Source organism: Oncorhynchus mykiss, chromosome 17, assembly GCF_057628025.1.
Source record: "Oncorhynchus mykiss isolate SJ-2025 chromosome 17, ASM5762802v1, whole genome shotgun sequence".
NCBI classification, from domain to species: Eukaryota; Metazoa; Chordata; class Actinopteri; order Salmoniformes; family Salmonidae; genus Oncorhynchus; species Oncorhynchus mykiss.
In genome coordinates, this window is record NC_143038.1 from 66,278,613 (window position 1) to 66,298,259 (window position 19,647).

Below are 19,647 nucleotides of genomic sequence, written 5' to 3' on the forward strand. Positions count from 1 at the left end.
CTGTGCTGTCTTTGCCAAGTCTTTTACTGTGGATTTTACTGCAACTTTAAGTCACATGAACGACAGAACGTCAAGTTGCATACTACGTCATTGGTAGCTTTCATTCACCAACAGAAAATGAACTATGGTAGCAACTTACATTGTGATAGATTCACACAAGTTACGTAGATAGATTGACTAAAAATGAAATTAAGATCCTACATCTGTATGTACAACCTTCTTCCACTGTCGATGAGTCTAACCTTGTAGAGGAATATCCTGCTGCTTTGTTCAATGAGATCCATGTCTAGTGTAAAGGTTGCACAGCCATCGGGTCCAACTTCAATGGGTTTCAGGTTAGCTAGGTTTTCAATGAACTGAATAAAAGTAAACATGAAAAAAACAATGAATTATACTGAGAAACGACATTGTATGGATGAAATGTGTATACAAATGAAAAAATGACCACTACTTTAGTATCGAGATTTACTCAGCCCCCTGAACTCTATGATCTCAGGAATATAAGCTTGTGATATTGATAGGTTTACTGTGAATAACAATGGCATTATAACAGGCAAACCTGTGCTTGCTCTTCCTCTCTTTCCTTCTTCATCTCATTCAGTGTCTTCAGCATAAAGCGGAAGTCAGTGACTCCAAACTCCAACATGAGGCTCTCATAGTCTTTCTTGTCAGCACTTATCAAGAGTTCCCAAAACTTTGGATCTATTTCTCCATCTTCTTTCTTTTCCATTTTGGGACGAATTTTACTATTATGATAACAACAAAAAATATTGTCATATCTTATGTTTACAGTTAATAAAAGTTTAAATTAAGCATACACAGTTGTTACTGTTAAACCATGGCAATACCTTTTTCTCTTCAGTACAGATTTAAAATCTGCAACAGGTTGCACCTGTGAGTCGGCTTGTGCTTTCTTGAACCCAACTGAAAGATAGAAATATTATATTTTGAGCTAGTCTATTGTAAAGACTTGAACAAGTACATACATTGGCATAATCATGTCCGGACTTTGTTTAATCAATAAATTTATTCTTATTTGATTTTTGGTTAGAAATAATGTGAAAAAAGTGCTAACCTCAAATTAACACTACCCCTCTTTCCACAGAAAACATTTTCATCTGGCCTCTTACCTTCAATAACATTGAGGACCACTGTGACCACTGCTCTTCCAAACTCATTAGCTGCAAAGCATTTGTAGGTGTCTGCTTGTTCTGGTTTTACATTGGCCATCTGTTGAAAAAACAAACACACTTGGTATGAAGTCCAGTAAAGAGCTCCAGCCTGCATCCAATCATTATTTGAACAAAATGAGTGATTGATTTCATATTTCATAAATGTTTTTACAATGTATTTTCACATTATTGTGCAGCCATATAATGTGGTTATTGTTCTTACTTGCCTCAAATAAGTGCTCACGTGTAGCAGTGTCATATTTTGTCACATATTTTGATGTATCTGACACATCTCCATTATTTCTGCCCCATGTCACGGTTGGTTCTGGATCTCCAATAACCAGGGCTTTGAAGAAGGCGAATTTACCTGATGAACAAGAAAGTTAAGTGCAAACAGGAAGCAATTTAGTACAGAGGCAACGTAGTTTATTCAAGTTTATTAATTTGAATTATTCAAGACATCTTGAGAGAGGCACAAATAGAAATGTTGGTTATTAACTGTATACATGTTCTCTACATATTTTAGCAAAAATACTTGGTCATCATACTTGGACGATACTATAATAACTCGACTTAAGTAGGCTACAAACGCAAACACACAAATACTCTCTTATACCTGGCAGAGCTCCTTAGCAACAACATGTTGACTCCCATCAGAGGGACATAGGCGTCTTCAAAATGACTGCCCGAAAACCATTAACACCTAAAACAGGTAGCCTATAATTTCAAAACAGGCAAAGTGTCAATACAGTACTAAGATTGAATCCTACTACACCGGCTCTGATGCTCGTCAGATGTGGCAGGGGTAGCAAACTATTACGGACTACAAAGGGAAACTTAGCCGCGAGCTGCTCAGTGCCACGAGACTACCAGACAGGCTAAATGCCTTTGATGCTCTCTTCGGGGCAAGCAACACTGAAGCATGCATGAGAGAATCAGCTGTTCCGGACAACTGTGTGATCACGCTCTCGATCACGATTTGAGCAAGATTTTTAAACAGGTCAACATTCACAAAGCCACGGGGAAAGACGGATTACCAGGACGTATCTTCTTTTCAACCTTTCCCTGACTGAGTCTGTAATACCTACATGTTTCAAGCAGACCACCAAAGTCCCTATGCCCAAAAGTGAAGGTAACCTGATGAAATTATTATCGCCCCGTGGCACTCACATTGTTAGCCATGAAGTGCTTTGAAATTAACATCAACGGGGCTGTAGTGGAGCGGTTAGAGAGTTTCAAGTTCCTTAGTGTCGACATCACCAACAAACTATTGAGTGCCAAACACAGCAAGACAGTTGTGAAGAGGGCACGACAACACCTTTTCCCCCTCAGGAGACTGAAAATATTTGGCATGGATCAAAAAGTTATATAGCTGCACCTTCGAGAGCATCACCACCTTGTATGGCACTGCTCGTCATCCTGTCAAAATCGTTATAATGAGTGGACCAAGATGCAGCATGGTATGGTTCCATCCTCTTTATTATGAAGTGAAACTCAAAGAAAACAATAAATGCAAAATGAAACGTGAGTTGCTATAGTTCTCACAGGCAACTATACAAAGTCAAGATCCCACAAAACACAAAGGGGGAATGGCTGCCTAAATATGCCTCGCAGGAGGCTCTGGACTGAGAACCCCCACCGGAGGCTTTGGACCGCAGACCGTCGCCGGAGGCTCTGGACCGCACACCGTCGCCGGAGGCTCTGGACCGCCGACCGTCGCTGGAGGCTCTGGACCGGGAACCGTCGCCGGAGGCTCTGGACCGGGAACTGTCGCCGGAAGCTCTGGACCGGGAACTGTCGCCGGAAGCACTGGACCGGGAACTGTCGCCGGAAGCTCTGGACTGGGAACTGTCGCTGGAAGCTTGGTGCGTGAGGCCGGCACTGGTGGTACCTCAGGACGAGCACAAGGAGCAGGCACAGGACATACTGGACTGAAGAGGTGCACTGGAGGCCTGATGCGTGGGGCCGGTACAGGTGGCACCGGGCTGGTGACATGCACTTCAGGGCGAGTGCGAGGAGCAAGCACAGGACGTACTGGACTGAGGAGGCGCACTGGAGGCCTGATGTGTGGGACCAGTACAGGTGGCACCGGGCTGGTGACATGCACCTCAGGGCGAGTGCGGGGAGGCACAGGACGTACAGGACTGTGGAGGCGCACTGGAGGTCTGGAGTGTAGAGCTGTTACAATGCGTCCTGGACAAATTACCACTTTCGCACGGCAAGTTTGGGAAGCTGGCACAGGACGCACTAGGCTGTGAAGGTGCACTGGGGATACAGCGCGTAGAGCCGGCGCAGGATATCCTAGGCCGAGGAGGCGCACTGGAGACCAGCCGCATTGAGCCGGCACAATCCGCCTGGACAGATACCCACTTTAGCACAACAAGTGCGAGGAGCTGGCACAGAACGCACCGGGCTGTGAATGTGCTCTGGAGACACAGTGCGTATCGCTGCAAAACATGACGCCTGACCGGTCACACTCTCCCCACGGTGAGTACGGGGAGTTGGCTCTGGTTCACTCCCCTCAACTTTCGCCACCCACTCCTCGCTCAATCTGTCCCAATATTCCTCCTCGGTCTCTGACTCACCCCTCAGTGTCGCCGACCACTCCATCTTTTGGGTTTGCATCGTGGCCGCGAACCTTGGCTTCGTCGTCGTCCTTCCCTCGCTACCTCCGCTTGCTTCCATGGCAGGCTTCTGTCTTCTGCCATAATCTCATCCCACGTCCAGGATGTCCTCCACTCCTGGCTTTCCTCCTGGGCACGCTGCTTGGTCCGTTTTTGGGCGGATCTTCGTCATAATGAGTGGACCAAGATGCAGCGTGGTATGGTTCCATCCTCTTTATTATGAAGTGAAACTTAAAGAAAACAATAAATGCACAAAATGAAACGTGAAGCTGCTATAGTTCTCACAGGCAACTATACAAAGTCAAGATCTCACAAAACACAAAGGGGAAATGGCTGCCTAAATATGATCCCCAATCAGAGACAACGATAAACAGCTGCCTCTGATTGGGAATCATACCAGGCCAACATAGAAATATAATTACCAAGATGACCCACCTTAGTCACACCCCGCCCTAACCAACATAGAAAATAAAAATCTCTCTATGGTCAGGGCATGACACATCCGACCGTAAGGCTCTACAGAGTGTAGTGCGTATGGCCCTGTACATCATAGACAGCATGGCAAGTGATACGGGAGCACCCAGTCTAGGACCAAAAGGCTCTTTAACAACTTCTACCCCAAAACCATAAGACTGCTGAACAATTAATCAAATGGCCACACAGACTATTTACACTTTACACTGCTGCTACTCCCTGTTTATTATTTATGCATTACCCTTACCTACATGTAAAAATTACCTCGACTAACCTGTTCCCCCACACATTGACTCGATACTGGTACCCTCTCTATATAACCTCATTATTGTTATTTTATTGTGTACATTTTTTTATGTTTTATTTGGAAATATTTTCTTAACCTCATTTATTGAACTGCATTGTTGGTTAATTAAGGGCTTGTAACTAAGCATTTCACTATAAGGTCTACCTGTTGTATTTGGCGCATGTGACAAATACAATTTTACAATTTGAAAGTGATAACACAACGGCCCATAATTCCCTCATTACACATTATAATTTGAATCTACATTAATGTTAACAAAAAAACAAAAAAATTAGAAACTAAAATAACGATTGGTGCGCAACCTTTGCCTAAAAAGCTACGAACTTCACGGGCACACGCTCTACCATTTATCGTCGTGGGGTTAGAGTAGGGATTGATTCAATATTATTCCTGCACTGCAGGTGGTGATAGAGAAAGATAGCTGATGTGGAGTTTGAACCACATGGTGGTGGAAATAAGGATGAACGGACTTTCATGCTTACCCTCCTGAATGGTCAACGCGATGGGCTTGCGGGTGAAGTCAGGGTGGCTTTTCCCATCTGGTATTTCCTCCACATACTGCGTGATCATAACTCCAGGGACTTTTGATCTCTTCTTGATCCCAACTGGTAACAGGAAATTATTGATTTATTAGCAACTTAACAGTAATCAACATTTATATTGATTAGTTTATTTATGCAATCTCTATTTAACCAGGTGAGTTAATTGAGAAGTAATTCTCCTTTGACATGACCGTTATCATCATTTCAATCAAATGCTCATTTCACATGATCGATCATTAATCCCACTGCCTTTACATCCCTTGTGTGGTTTTACTAATGTATAGCCAAATAATATTCAACCGAGACAACCATGCTTTATAAAACAATATGAACATTCTAACATACAGTACCAGTCAAAAGTTTGGACAAACCTACTCAGTCAAGGGTCTTCTTCATTTTTACTACTTTATACATTGTAGAATAACAGTGAAGACATCAAAACTATGAAATAACACATCATGTAGTAAACACATTTTTTTTAAACAAATCTAAATATATTTTATATTTGAGATTCTTCAAAGTAGCCATCCTTTGCCTTGATGACAGCTTTGCACACTCTTGGCATTCTCTCAACCAGCTTCATGAGGTAGTCACCTGGAATGCATTTCAATTAACAGGTGTGCCCTGTTAAAAGGTAATTTGGGGAATTTATTTCCTTCTTAATGTGTTTCAGCCAATACGTTTTGTTGTGACATGGTAGGGGTGGTATACAGAAGATAGCCCTATTTGGAAAAAGACCAAGTCCATATTATGGCAGAACAGCTCAAATAAGCAAAGATAAACATTAGAATTAAATGCAACTCAGAGTGCAGCCCATATAACTGCTTCACAGACTTCAAGTAACAGACACATCTCATCATCAGCTGTTCAGAGGAGACTATGTGAATCAGGCCTTCATGGTTGAATTGCTGCAAATAAACCACCACTAAAGGACACCAATAATAAGAAGATACTTGCTTGGTCCAAGAAAAACGAGCAATGGACATTAGACCGGTGGAAATCTGTCCAACCACTGTCTTTGTGAGACGCAGAGTGGGTGAACGGATGATCTCCGCATGTGTGGTTCCCACCATGAAGCACGGAGGAGGAAGTGTGATGGGGTGGGGATGCTTTGCTGGTGACACTGTCTGTGATTTATTTTGAATTCAAGGGACACTTAACCAGCACGGCTACCACAGCATTCTGCAGCGATACGGCACACCATCTGGTTTGCGCTTAGTGAGACTGCCATTTGTTTTTCAACAGGACAACGACCCAACACACCTACAGGCTGTGTAAGGGCTATTTGAACAAGAAGGAGAGTGATTGAGTGCTGCATCAGATGACTTGGCCTCCACAATTACCTAACCTCAATGCTATTGAGATGGTTTGGAATGAGTTGGACCGCAGAGTGAAGGGAAAGCAGACAACAAGTGCTCAGCTTGTGTGGGAACTCCTTCAAGACTGCTGGTTGAGAGAATGCAAAGCTGTCATCAAGGCAAAGGGTGGCTACTTTGAAGAATCTCAGATATATTTGGATTTGTTTAACACTTTTTTGCTTACTATATGATTCCATTTGTGTTATTTCAAAGTTTTGATGTCTTCAATATTATTTTACAAAGTAGAAAATAGTAAAAATAAAGAAACCCTTGAATGAGTAGGTGAGTCCAAACTTTTGACTGGTACTGTACATATTAAAATATTCCACATTATCAGTAATTGAATCATGTTTTGATGATCTTAGAACACATCCACGTACGTAAAACCATACGTCATCAAACCGCACATATATTAGATACCTATTAGAATGTTTAATGTTATAATGTATTGAATCATTTTTGGATCATTTCTTCTCCTCGAGCATCCATGCTTGTACATACATTTGTGACAACAGATATGCGATAAAACATATCCACGTACGTAAAACCGTACGCCATCGAACAGAACAAACCCGTTGCATATTAGGTGAATTCTTCATGCCTCAGAAGTAACAGTGAGGGGAACAAGCCTTTAGAGTTCCCCTTGCCTACCTCCTTCTTTTTCGAAACCGTCTGAGACAGGACCTGCTCATGTAAAGTTGGGAAAGCACATACAGGACACATGTGAGCAGGGTACTGTTAAAAATGCCAAATGGACTGGACTGAGGCTTAAGGCTTGAGTATTAGAAAAGACATAGATATTGTGACACACTTCACAATATACACACAAAAAAAACAGGAAATGCAAAACAAACGTCCGAAGACTGCAATCAACTGCAGTACATGTTTCAGTAATCCGTTTGATGTTGAACACAGGTGACTTCCCAACATACATATGCTGATCATCATAGCCATCTTGTGATGTTTGTTGTGTTGATGTTGGTTTTGTCTTTTACCCATAACTGTAACTGTTTTGAAGATGTATCTCCCATGTATTGGACCACGTTCCATACATGTTTTCTACTACTGAGAATGTATCATAGACCAGGCGGTGTTATGTCTCTCTACATTATCTCCCTTGACTGAAGGGTTTCATAGTCTTTCTCCATAATGTCTGTTATACTGTGTCAGGTAATTGTTGCTTTTTGTTCTTGCATTGATGCATTCTGCAATGCAACTGTCATATCTGCAATATTTCATTTCATTCTCTTTAAAACTGGCTTGTGGTTTTATTGATCTCGGTCCAAATACTCAACCACGACCATGCTTAACACAGTATGTATATTCTAACATATTAGATGTTAGAATATACCTTGTTAACATTTTTTTTAATCTTATTTAACTGTTCATTTCTTCTCCTCGAGGATCCATGCTTACACATTGTGTAAGTGACAGCTTAGATCAGATCGAATATGCAGTAGAACATATCCCCGTACGTAAAACTGTACATTGTCGTACATAACAAACTCATTGCATTTTCGTCCTCCATGCCTCGACAGTGAGAGGGAACAGAAGCGCCATTTCCCCCTGCCTACCTTCGTCAAACTCGTCTGAGACTGGACATGCTATTGTGAAGCACATAGATACATAGAGCACATAGATCCAGATATCAGTAGGGTGTTGTTAAAATAGAAAATGGACTGGACTGACACTCAGTATTAGGAAATTAAGACATTCGAACTGCATTGTATCTTTGCAATACACATAACAACAAAAGAGGGGAAAAAAGGAAATACAACACTAAAAAGACTGCGTCCAAATGGAATACAGTTAATGACAATGAACAATAGAGGATGCTTCATGAAGGTCCGTTAAAGAGCACATTAACATAGGCTACATTATAAATGCACGTTCTAGGCATTGGATGCCATCTTTCTTGCTTGATGTTGATATTGATTTGTGCCCTTCACTGCAATTCATTTGGAGATTCCTCTCTACAGTTCAGGCCCCATTCTATACATTCAGGACTTTGTTATGTCTTCTCTGATGTCAGATTTGAGTGAAGCGTTTGTAGTTTTCCCGAAAGGGCTTCTGCTCTATATTTCCGTTTTTAGGGTGTCAGATAATCGTGTTGTTCCCTTGCATTGATGTGTTCCCCTGATTATGTCGTCCCACAGTTGACAACCAATTGTAGTCTTCTACTATAATATAATTCACTGTTGTCGCTCAGAGGCTTAATGGCCAACAGGAGCTATGTAATGTGATTTAGGCTTTTCGGGCTGATGTTTTTCTTCAATGGATGAAAGTTACTGCGCTGCATGGTGCATTGAGCTGTGTTCAGTAGTCTTGTTGTCATTTCGTTGTCTTCAATATTCCTTTGACGCTGTCATTCTGTTGTGGGTAGTCTACTTCATCCCCTTTGGAATCAGATTAACTTTGTACTGCAGACAGGGAACTGAAAGAATGTACTGGTAGTAGTACACAAATGTCGTAAGATGAGGAGGATGATGGTGGTTATATGATGATGTTATTATTAAGCTAATGTCTACAAGTAAAGCAACAGAGACTATATACTCTTGATTGAAGATGTTGTTGACAGTGTTTTCTGGCATCCATTAATCTGGTATTCTTGACCTTCACCTGCAGAGAATGTGGGGGATAACATTATCTACATACCTTGGCCAGTGGCCGTCTGGTCCGTGACCTTTGCTTTCTTTTTCCACATCTTGGAAGTTTTGGTTGCTGGGTAGACTCAGCAGAATATCTTCAACTTTAATAGATAGAGAAACAGATTATTCTATTATAGGATTGAGCATTGGAAGCAATATGGTGTCACAAGACCTAAGAGAGTTAATGAGTACAGTGCATATGATCCCTCTCTCTTGATTTCCATGTTATTTCTGTCCCATGACCATTAAGAATGGTATTTTGTTTTATTCTCTCTACATTTCTCTTTTATTTTGCCTCCTCTGATTGAGCATTGGTTTACAGGTCGTGACTTGCCATTGACATTGATTTAACATCTAAGGTTTTTTTAAGTTGCACGTGGGGTGAGGACATGAAACATGACCATCTGGGACAGTTTGTCAGGCTGCGGTATATCTTTACTGCTTGCTAAAAGTCTTCCTTTTCTGCTGATCAACCAAGGCATTGCTTCCCAACCCTGGTCTTCCCAACCCTCAACAGTACACAGTTTTATTGTAGCCCTGGACCACCACACCTCATTCAACTCATTGAGGGCTTGATGATTAGTTGACAAGTTGAATCAGGTGTGCTTGTCCAGGGTTACAATATAAATGTATACTGTTGGGGGTACTGGAGGACCAGCGTTGGGAAACACAGAACCAAGGTATTAATTGAGTGTAGTGACTCAAAATTGAAGGGTAATGTATAATGCGTGTGTACCCATTGTAGGACTTTTAAAGACGTACTGCAGGAGAACCATAGAGAATTCATTGTGCGAATAGTTTTCCAAATGGACCATCTACAATGTGTAATGCTTGTGTACCCAGTCTAATACCTCTAAAGACAGACTGTACTGTTACTGTATAGGATTGTCCATTTTAGAAATGGTCTGATTTCCTCATATTGAGAGTTATTTTCCTACATTGAGTATATACAAAATGTCATTGGTTAAATGTGCAGTAGATGTCACTAAGAGCACCCTCCTGGACGCTTTTATTACCCAGATGGTTTGCTACTCTAAGACAGCTGAATGTATTGCTATACCAAAATAGATAGACTGGAGGCTCTGATGGCTCTGATGTCTAATGGATATAAAGGGGTTCACATGAAGTGGTTTTACAGTAAAACTTCAATTAATAGCCCTGGCATTTATTTGCTTCAATCGGTAATCCCAACCAGCGCTTATTAGAAACAGGCTTCTATTTGAGCCGTGCGTCTATTTCCTTAATGCACACAGCTTTTGCACAATAAAATGTTGAAAAGACTACCACACTGTTTATTGTGACCAATATTAACAGTATAAAATGAATAATAAAAGAAAGACTAAGCTGCCTGTCATTCACCCCGGGTTTCACACTTCAGCACCATGGAGAGTGTGTGCCGATAAACAATTCATTTAGACCCTGTGTTTATTTGAAACAGGCATTTACTTCCTGAAATGTGTATCGATCCCCGGCGATTGAACGGGACAGGCGGCTATTTGAGGCTGCGTTTAATTGAAGTTATACAGTATTTATGAAAAACAGAGCTCAGTAGGCTGCTGTAGTTAGGATAGGTTATAAAAAAACATGGAAAAGGATACAAGTCAAAGTTGAAATGTTTCAGAATTGGTGGATAGATTGAAACAAGAAACAACATTTTCATCACGCAGGCCTAATTGTTAGTTTGTTGTACAGTCAACTTGTGGTTTATTTGTATGTGTATTTGAATATTGAAAATTATTTGGGATTTCAAACTATTAGTGCTACTTTTACTGCATAACAATGTAGGTAATGTTAAACTTGGCCATATGGTGGGTCTGTCACATGTAGTCTATAAAGAAGATTTTGATTTAATATCTGAGGAAATTCAACACGGCTTGTTATACATATGTATGATATTCTAGGGTTTCCTAGTCGAGGCCTTTCGAAGAAGAGCATGTTACAGTACATTGACATATGATACATCACATGCCATGTAAAACTATGATCATCCTATCACAAAGGTGCCATAAATGCCATAAATCACATTTGACCTGTGTGATGAGTAAGCCCAACTAAAACCTGCTCAAAATAGAATATTCAGTAATTTCTCTCTGGAAATTCAAAATTAAAATATAAACCATTTTAGATGTTTAATTCAGTTATATTCCATGGCCATCATTAAAAGTAAAGCAATATTATGATGTCACAATACTGTCCATTATGTAGTTTTAGGATTTGGTTTACCCCATATTTCACTCCCGTCATTCTGACTACTAAAATAACCACACATGGGTCCCAACACCACTTAACAGAGTTGACAAAAATAGTAATCCCATTACCAGTTGGTTTGTGTCTTCTAAATGAAGTGTTAATCTTGGGAACATTGATGGTGCATAGTGTGAATTAGCAGTTTTTCAAAGCTGCCCCTTTCTTGGCGCTCAGGCAGTTGAAAATGAGCCACTTGGCCAGTGACTGACAGGACACTTAGTGCCAGCCTCCATGCCACAGCAAGGGTCGGTTTTTATGGGACCATGTGGCTCACAGTGCACCTTAATGTTAACGCAGCCACCTGCTTATGTGACCAGGGCTGGAATACTGTTCTTAATGCCCGGAGTGCAGTGTTTAATGACCTGGCATTATTGAAATAACTTAAGGTGGGTCATGGTCAGGTTCAGAAAGCCTGGAAAGGGCAAAACTTCAGGGGTTCTGGATCAAAAAGTGGCTTAGGAGGTGGCAGTGGCAGGGAGACGTGACAATGGGCAGGGTCGGGCCGTCAGCGTGGCTGAATTTTAGGGCACATTTCAGAGTGCCCCATCATGAGAGAAAATGTAGCATTTTTAAGCCAATTTACTGCAAATCTAAACATTTCTCTATGTAGTTGAGATACATTTGTTCAGGTTTTAAAGCTATTTTCCTCCAATTCTTCATATTTTGCCATGGAACTGAGAGAAAATGTTGCACCTTTAAAACGAATTTCCTGCAATTCTAAGTATTTTGCCATGGGTAATTGTGTGTTATTTAGCTCAAACAGAACAACAAAACCAATCGTGCTAAATTCATTGTTCATGGAATTTTAATTTCTCCCTGGCTGTATAGCTTTTATTTGACTTATTGCTAGTTCTCAAATGTTCCCCAAAGCGATGTAGGTCCATGATCTTTTCTATATACTTTATATCTGGATTTAAGTCATTTAAGTTTACACTGAAATCATTTTTCCATCCTGAAAATATATTGTAAAAATATAATTATGAAAATATAATAATAAAAAAATAATAATAATAATAATTATGCATACATACATATATATATATATATATATATATATATATATATATATATATTGCACTGTTTGGATTAAAAGCTCCCACATACTAGATTCAGCTTGCTCCTAGCAGAACTCGGCTAGGAAAACCAAAAAAAGAAAGATAAATCAAGAAATCTGTAATTGTAAAATATTTGCTGGGGAGGTCTTAGTCGTGAAATTTTACATCTAACAAGCTGACCACACTGCACACGTCGCATGTGCAAGTGTTGCAAAAATAAATGTATACATACTCTATTAAATTATTGCACCACACTGCTCATGTGCGTCAATGAGCGTTTGCATAGCCACGCGCTAAAATATAACTTTGGTTCTATCTGTAACGCTTGACGATCTGCAAGTCCAACCTCTCCCATCTCTTCCCGGTTTTTTAGGAACAAATACCCACATGGGTGATTAACTGAGGTCCAGACTCCAGTCCAGTTGGTGGTGGTAATGCACCTTAAAGTTGGTTGCCAACAGCGATGTGAAGTCAAACGTAGTAAAAGAAGCCTGAAGGAGGAGAGATTACTGGAAACAAACTCGTTTTACCCTTTTATCGGTGGATTTGTTGTCGGAGTAGAGGACCTTGTGCATTTCAAATAAAATAACAACCATTTTTGTATATCCCAGGACAACAGCAAGCACCAATGTTGCATTTTTCCAACACCAGTCTATGACGACGTATATTGTAAAGGATGCATAAGCCTTGAGGGCAGCATACTGTAGACATTCAGCATGATTGGGTCAGGGGGTTGAGGGATGTAAAGTTAATCATGTTTTACCAAATGACAAACAAATGTTTGCCAATAGCAGCAAGAAATACTGCTCACTCAAATAGCTAAATGGATAAATTTATCCTGTATTGGATGGTAATTACCTTGTATGCTCTCGTATTAATATTTGTAAGCATTAGAAAATCCACTAACTATATAACGCGGTCAACTATGTAAACTAGAGGTATGATCATACTCTTAAAATAAATTGAGTGTGACTCCTCTCCTTGTGACTGCAAAATCTCATGACATGACAATTTACCCTGCAGTGCAATTCATTACTCTGAATTAATTATTAACTTTAATGTCATTAAATTAACATTCATTAACATTTTTCTCTTCAATAGTATTTATACAACTTAGGAAGCTATGAAATATATATTTTAAAAAATCATATACTGTCTGATATTTTTATATTCAACAGAAATTACACAAAAAAATATATACATTAACATAATACTTGCACATTTTATTCTACAGGGCTCTTTAAGTAATATAAAATAGAATGCAATATGAATGAGCAGACTTTCAGAGTAGGACAACTTCTTTGATATGCCATAATACATTACAGGTCCTATTGAAGGGCAGAAAATGACTTAAGTCCCTTTTCAGCCACAGCACAGGGAGCTGTTGTGATAAGGACTATGGCCAAAGTTGCCACAATTAACACCTCCGTTTAAGCCTTGCTGCTAAGGATGAGATGGACGATGGACTTACCTCTCAGCACGCTTAGTTGTGATCCTCTCCAGCCGTGCTTCTTCCCAGTCTGATATTCGAGTGCAGCCTCACAGGTCTACAAGCTAATAAATCCTTTTAGGAATGCCAGTGATTCTGCATCAAGCCTCCTCGTTCTCAGAGTGCCTGCCAAGCAAGGGATTGCCTATTTGTTTTTGGCTGAAATGGCAACCCCTGCAAGGGGAGGGGATATTCATCCCAGCTTAATTACTTTTGACAGCTAACTTGTGGTCCTCTGTAGCTCAGTTGTTAGAGCATGGCTCTTGCAACAACATGATAGTTGGTTTGAATTCCGGGACCACCTGTATGTAAGATGTGCCTGGAAGTCGCTTTGAATAAAAGCATCTGCAAAATGGCATTTATTATTATTATTATGATTATTATTATTATAATAAATGTACTGTTGGCAGATGCTTGTTGTTTAATGTTCCCGTAAAGTGTAGTTCCTTCAGGAAATGATGCATCAGACTGAAACTAGAGAGTGTATTTTCTCATCTCTTAGCTGATCTGTCTTGGTTGACGTTATGGATGGTGCCAATGCAAACATGGGAGTATTGATAAAAAGGTTGGTAAGGAAACAGTTGGGGCTACTTTTGTCTGCAAAGAGATCATGCTTATGTTTCTTAAAATAAGTCATTTTGTATCATGTCTTGGAGTGAAAGGAATGGTCTCTGTGACAGACCGAACACAGCGTTTGACTTGATGATGTACTAATACATCTGGTATGAATAAAATGGTGTACGCTATGCATGCTCCTCTTCTTTGATTTGGCAATGCAATGCGAGAAGTGGATCTTAGCAATTGTGCCTTTAACAAGTTGTGAGTCAGCTCTTTGCCTCTGTGGTGCCCTAATGTAGTACAGTTTGTGAGGTGATTGTCTGCAGGTGCCAGAGAGGTTAATGTAGTAAAACTCAAGGTTGCCAGTGAGTTGGAATTTAATTTGGGATTTAACAACCACATTACAACCTATTGTGCTATTTATTGACATGTGAGTGAGGATGGTCTCCTGTAAAGAGGAAAGTTCAATGGACGTGCTAATCATAATTCTAATGTTATAAAATGGGCACACTGTCAGGAGACGACCTGGCTTAACATGTTGTTAGCAGAGAAGTCATGCTTTTTCTGGGCTTGTTTTATGAGGTAGTAATCTAGCCAAAGGTTACCCTAAAGCCTGAGAGTATGTTGCATCATGTTCACTTTAAGATCTGGGATGATAACAGGTCCACACCGCTGCAAAAGGTCATAGGCTAGACTGAAGAAGTCAGGTGAAATAGAGGAGCCATCATTGGAAAATATAGACTGACTGAATTAGAGCCTCTACAGACTCAAGAAAACAACCTTTAAAACCTTTTAATGACTGCCTCCTTTTTTAAAATGTTCTCCTAAAATGACATACCCAAATCTAACTGCCTTTAGCTCTGGTCCTGAAGCAAGGATATGCACATTCTTGGTACCATTTGAAAGGAAACACTTTGAAGTGTGTGGAAATGTGAAAGGAATATAGGAGAATATAACACAATAGATCTGGTAAAAGATAATACAAAGAAAAAAACAACCTTTTTTTAAAACGTTTTTTGTACCGTCATCTTTGAAATGCATAATGTATTATTCTAATTTAGATGTCGGCCACTAGGTGGCAGCAGTGTATGTGCAACGTTTTAGACTGATCCAATGAACCATTGCATGTCTGTTAAAAAGGTTGTATCAAGACTGCCCAAATGTTCCTAATTTGTTTATTAATAACTTTTCATGTTCTAAACTGTTAAGCATGTTACAGAATTTATTTTAAAACCCTTTTTCATCATATCCAATTGGTAGTGTGCAACTCACGTACCGACTCAGGAGAGGCAAAGGTCGAGAGCCGCCCAGCCGCAGTGGTTCTTGACACAACACATGCTTAACCCGGAAGCCAGCCGCACCAATGTTTCGAAAGAAACACCATACACCTGGAGACCGTGTCAGTGTGCATGCGCCCGGTCCACCACAGGAGTCGCTACTAATACTACTATGTTACTGTATGGATGTATGAATCTTATTATAATCATAATACTGAATGTAATGTGTGTAGTTTTCATCTAGAAGGACTGTCTGTACCTTGTTAGAAACTAATGGAGTTATCGTCAGACTGGCTAGAATGCTGTGTTCCTTGCAGGACATCTTATCTCTACACAGGGAGAGGAGAGACTTTGGGCTAGTAGTAAATTATTTAACAGGTGGTGGACGATGTGGGAAGGCTTGGGAACTATACTGCCATTGTATAGGAGTGGAGGAGGGACAGTTTAAAACCTATGACGTCATTTTTAGTTTATAACCTGTTGTAATTGTACCATGATCAGTACTCTTGAGAATAAACGCTATTGATTGGTCTCTTGTCTATTTTAGGCAAATAAGTATCTTACAAATTCTTAGAAATGGGCAGAGTGTAATAACTGAATTGGTTGATAATCATATGGAAATTTAATTCCTTTAACAGACATCACGGTCGGCCAAACCCTCCCCTAACCTGGACGACACTGGGCCAATTGTGCATCGCCTCATGGGACACCCGGTCGCAGCCGGCTGCAGTATCAAACCATGATATGTAGTAAAGCAGCTAGCACTGTGATGCAGTGCCTTAGACCACTGCGCCACTGCGCCTGCTTTTACTTGTTTTCGTGAAACAAATTACTGATTTTCCACCAAAATTTGCAAATAAATTCATAAAAAATCCTACAATATGATTTTCAGATTTTTTTTTCTCATTTTGTCTGTCATAGTTGAAGTGTACCTATGATGAAAATTACAGGCCTCTCTCATCATTTTAAGTGGGAATACTTGCACAATTGGTGGCTGACTAAATACTTTTTTGCCCCACTGTATACTGTCCCCATCCATACAGCCGGGTTCTCAGTATATCACACAGGCAGGATTTAAAAATATATATTTAACTAGGCAAGTCAGTTAAGAACAAATTATTATTTTCAATGACGGCCTAGGAACAGTGGGTTAACTGCCTTGTTCAGGGGCAGAACAACAGATTTTTACCTGGTCTGCTCAGGGATTTGATCTTTCAACCTTTCGGTTACTGGTCCAACACTCTAAACACTAGGCTACCTGCCACCCCGCAACATTTAACAGTCTTAACGCCAGGGGATAGTCTATTTTTGCCCCAAATAAAGAACTCTCCGGAAGAAGAAAGGTTGAGGTGTATGTTTCTAGATTAAATGTTATCGTTTATTTATGTATTAGGGTACCTAAGGATTGATTATAAACGTTTTTTGACTTGTTTTGAAAAGTTTATTAGTAACGTTTGGGATTAATTTTGAATGCATTTTAATGGAGGGAAACTGGTTCGATTATTGACGGAAGCGGGCCAGCTAAACTGAGTTTTTATGGATATAAAGAAGGACATTATCGAACAAGAGGACCATTTTTGATGTATCTGGAACCTTTTGGAGTGCCAACAGAATAATATCAAAGGTAAGGCATTTATTATATTGCTATTTCTGGCTTTTGTGGCGCACCTGCCTAGTTGAAAAATGTTTTTCATGCTTATGTTGCGGGGCGCTGTCCTCAGATAATCGCATGGTGTGCTTTCTCCTTATAGCCTTTTTGAAATCTGACACAGTGGCTGGAGTAACAAGAAGTTGTGATTTATCTGGATGTATTACATGGTGATTTTATGAATGTTAAATATTTATAATACTGTAGTTTGAATTTCGCGCTCTGCAATTTCACCGGATGTTGGCCAAGTGGGATACTACAGTTCCACCTGCCCATAAGAAGATAATAGTGTTTAAGGCTGAGCTGTAGTCAATGAACAGCATTCTTACATAGGTATTCCTCTTGTCCAGATACCAGTGTACAGTGCACATTACCTCTTTAGAGGTAATACGGTTTGCATTTGATTGTGAGACATGCTAGGTTGGCTGAGCAAAAGTACTTGAGTTCCTGTACGTTATCACAATCACACCATAAGTAGTTAAAACCTGTTGGTGCCAGGAGTTCCTCTGTAGGAACACCCTCCCCCCCGTTCAGCTCAAACGGTGGCGCATGGAACGCAAAAATATTCTTAAAAATATTTAACCTCCACACATTATTAAGTCCAATAGCTCAAATGAAAGATAAACACCTTGTTCATCTACCCAGCATGTCAGATTTTTAAAATGTTTTACGGCGAAAACACACCACACATTTATATTAGACCACCACCGAAACAAAGACAAGCGGCAGCCATTTTGTCCCAGAAAATATAAAATTATAAAAGCAGGATTAAAAAATAAATCGCTCACTAACCTTTTGAAAATCTTCATCAGATGACAGTGATAGGACATGTTACACAGTACATTTTTTTTTTTCAATAATATGCCATATATATCCATAAATGTCCATTTACAGTGTACTCATGTTCAGAAATTACTCAAAAATGCCCGCAGGAAACCTAGGTAGCTCGGCAAGATAACGTAAATAGACATCATAAACTTTGGCTAAATATACATGTTCTACATATAGTTAGAAAGATACACTGCTTCTTTATGCAACCGCTGTGTTAGATTTATTTTTAACGTTACAGAAATCGCACACTATTTCATATGCTGAGGCAGCGCTCAGTTCCAAGCTACATTTCCACGTAATGTTGGAGTCAACAGAAACACAGATTTAAGCATAAATATTCCCTTACCTTCGATGGTCTTCGTTCAGAATGTTCTGGAAGGGTTCATACTTACCCAATACATCGTTTGGTTTCAAGTCTTGCGTCTTTGTATTAGCTACTGCTAATAACATCAGCTGAAATGCACCCAAAACGTCCTCCGGTCCGGATAAGTTGCGCATCAAAACTTCAAAATTACACATTATATGTCGACTAAACAGGTCAAACTAAGTGCAGAAGCAAGCTTTATGATGTTTTAGACGTGCAAAACAAACTTCAATTCAACCGGGCATCGTTTGCTCTTCCCAGGAGTGCTGGCACAAAGGAATGGCTGTGACCGATTCGCGCCCTGACGCACAGGTTTTTTTATCGCGACACTTACTCCAACCACTCCTGTAGGGCCAATTCTCGCGCGATTTGAACGATTGAACGCTCCAAAGAAAGAGGACATCTAGTGGAAGAGATGGAAATTGTCCCCAGATCCATAAGTGGTCGGGAAGGGTGGGGGCATGACGTCAAAGTTGCTCCAACTTTCATGGCCACAAAAACTAGTTTGGAAGAATGCATGCCCTGTGAGTTCTGCTATACTTACAGACATAATTCCAACGGTTTTAGAAGCTTTAGAGTGTTTTCTATCCAATAATAATTATTATATGCATATATTAGCAATTTTTAATATTTTTTTTTTTCAGTTTACTAGGGGTACCCAATTTCTCCAAAGGGGGCGTAAATCTGCCTGGCATCAACAGGAGAATTGTTATTGTGTCTACCGGAGAAAAATACCAAAGAACGCGATCTCTTCCACGTGCTTGGAAACACTACAGACAAAATGGGAGCCACCTAGAAAAACTACAATTTCTTGCTCATTTTTCCAAAAACCAGACTGAAACTCTTTCTAAAGACTGTTGACATCTAGTGGAAGCCCTAGGAACTGCAATCTGGGAGGATGTCGCCTTATAATAAAAGTGACAGCCATTGAAAACAGTGGTAGTCTGAACAATTTTTTGAGGGGGGGGTTTGTCCTCGGAGTTTTGCCTGCCATATAAGTTCTGTTATGCTCACAGACATAATTTTAACAGTTTTAGAATCTTTCAAGTGTTT

General features: G+C 40.1%; 1 protein-coding gene across 23 annotated transcripts in view; it reads right to left on the bottom strand.

The window, feature by feature from the left end:
- Positions 1–14,164, bottom strand: part of igfn1.4 (immunoglobulin like and fibronectin type III domain containing 1, tandem duplicate 4) — a 30,268-nt gene extending 16,104 nt beyond the window's left edge. For 11 of the 23 annotated variants that reach the window (XM_090206361.1, XM_090206354.1, XM_090206359.1 and 8 more), the window contains exons 1-9: positions 13,899–14,085; positions 9,133–9,226; positions 7,129–7,161; positions 5,060–5,182; positions 1,400–1,539; positions 1,131–1,230; positions 849–924; positions 560–746; positions 243–356 (exon numbers count right to left, since the gene is read on the bottom strand). In XM_090206361.1, the coding sequence (XP_090062487.1) occupies positions 243–356; positions 560–746; positions 849–924; positions 1,131–1,230; positions 1,400–1,539; positions 5,060–5,182; positions 7,129–7,161; positions 9,133–9,181 (822 nt within the window). In that variant the 5' untranslated portion in view covers positions 9,182–9,226; positions 13,899–14,085. Of the gene's footprint in view, positions 1–242; positions 357–559; positions 747–848; positions 925–1,130; positions 1,231–1,399; positions 1,540–5,059; positions 5,183–7,128; positions 7,162–9,132; positions 9,227–13,898 lie in introns of all 23 variants that reach the window. The other 12 variants (XM_090206357.1, XM_090206355.1, XM_090206352.1 and 9 more) reach the window with 3 other exon arrangements.
- Positions 14,165–19,647: the final 5,483 nt, after the last annotated feature.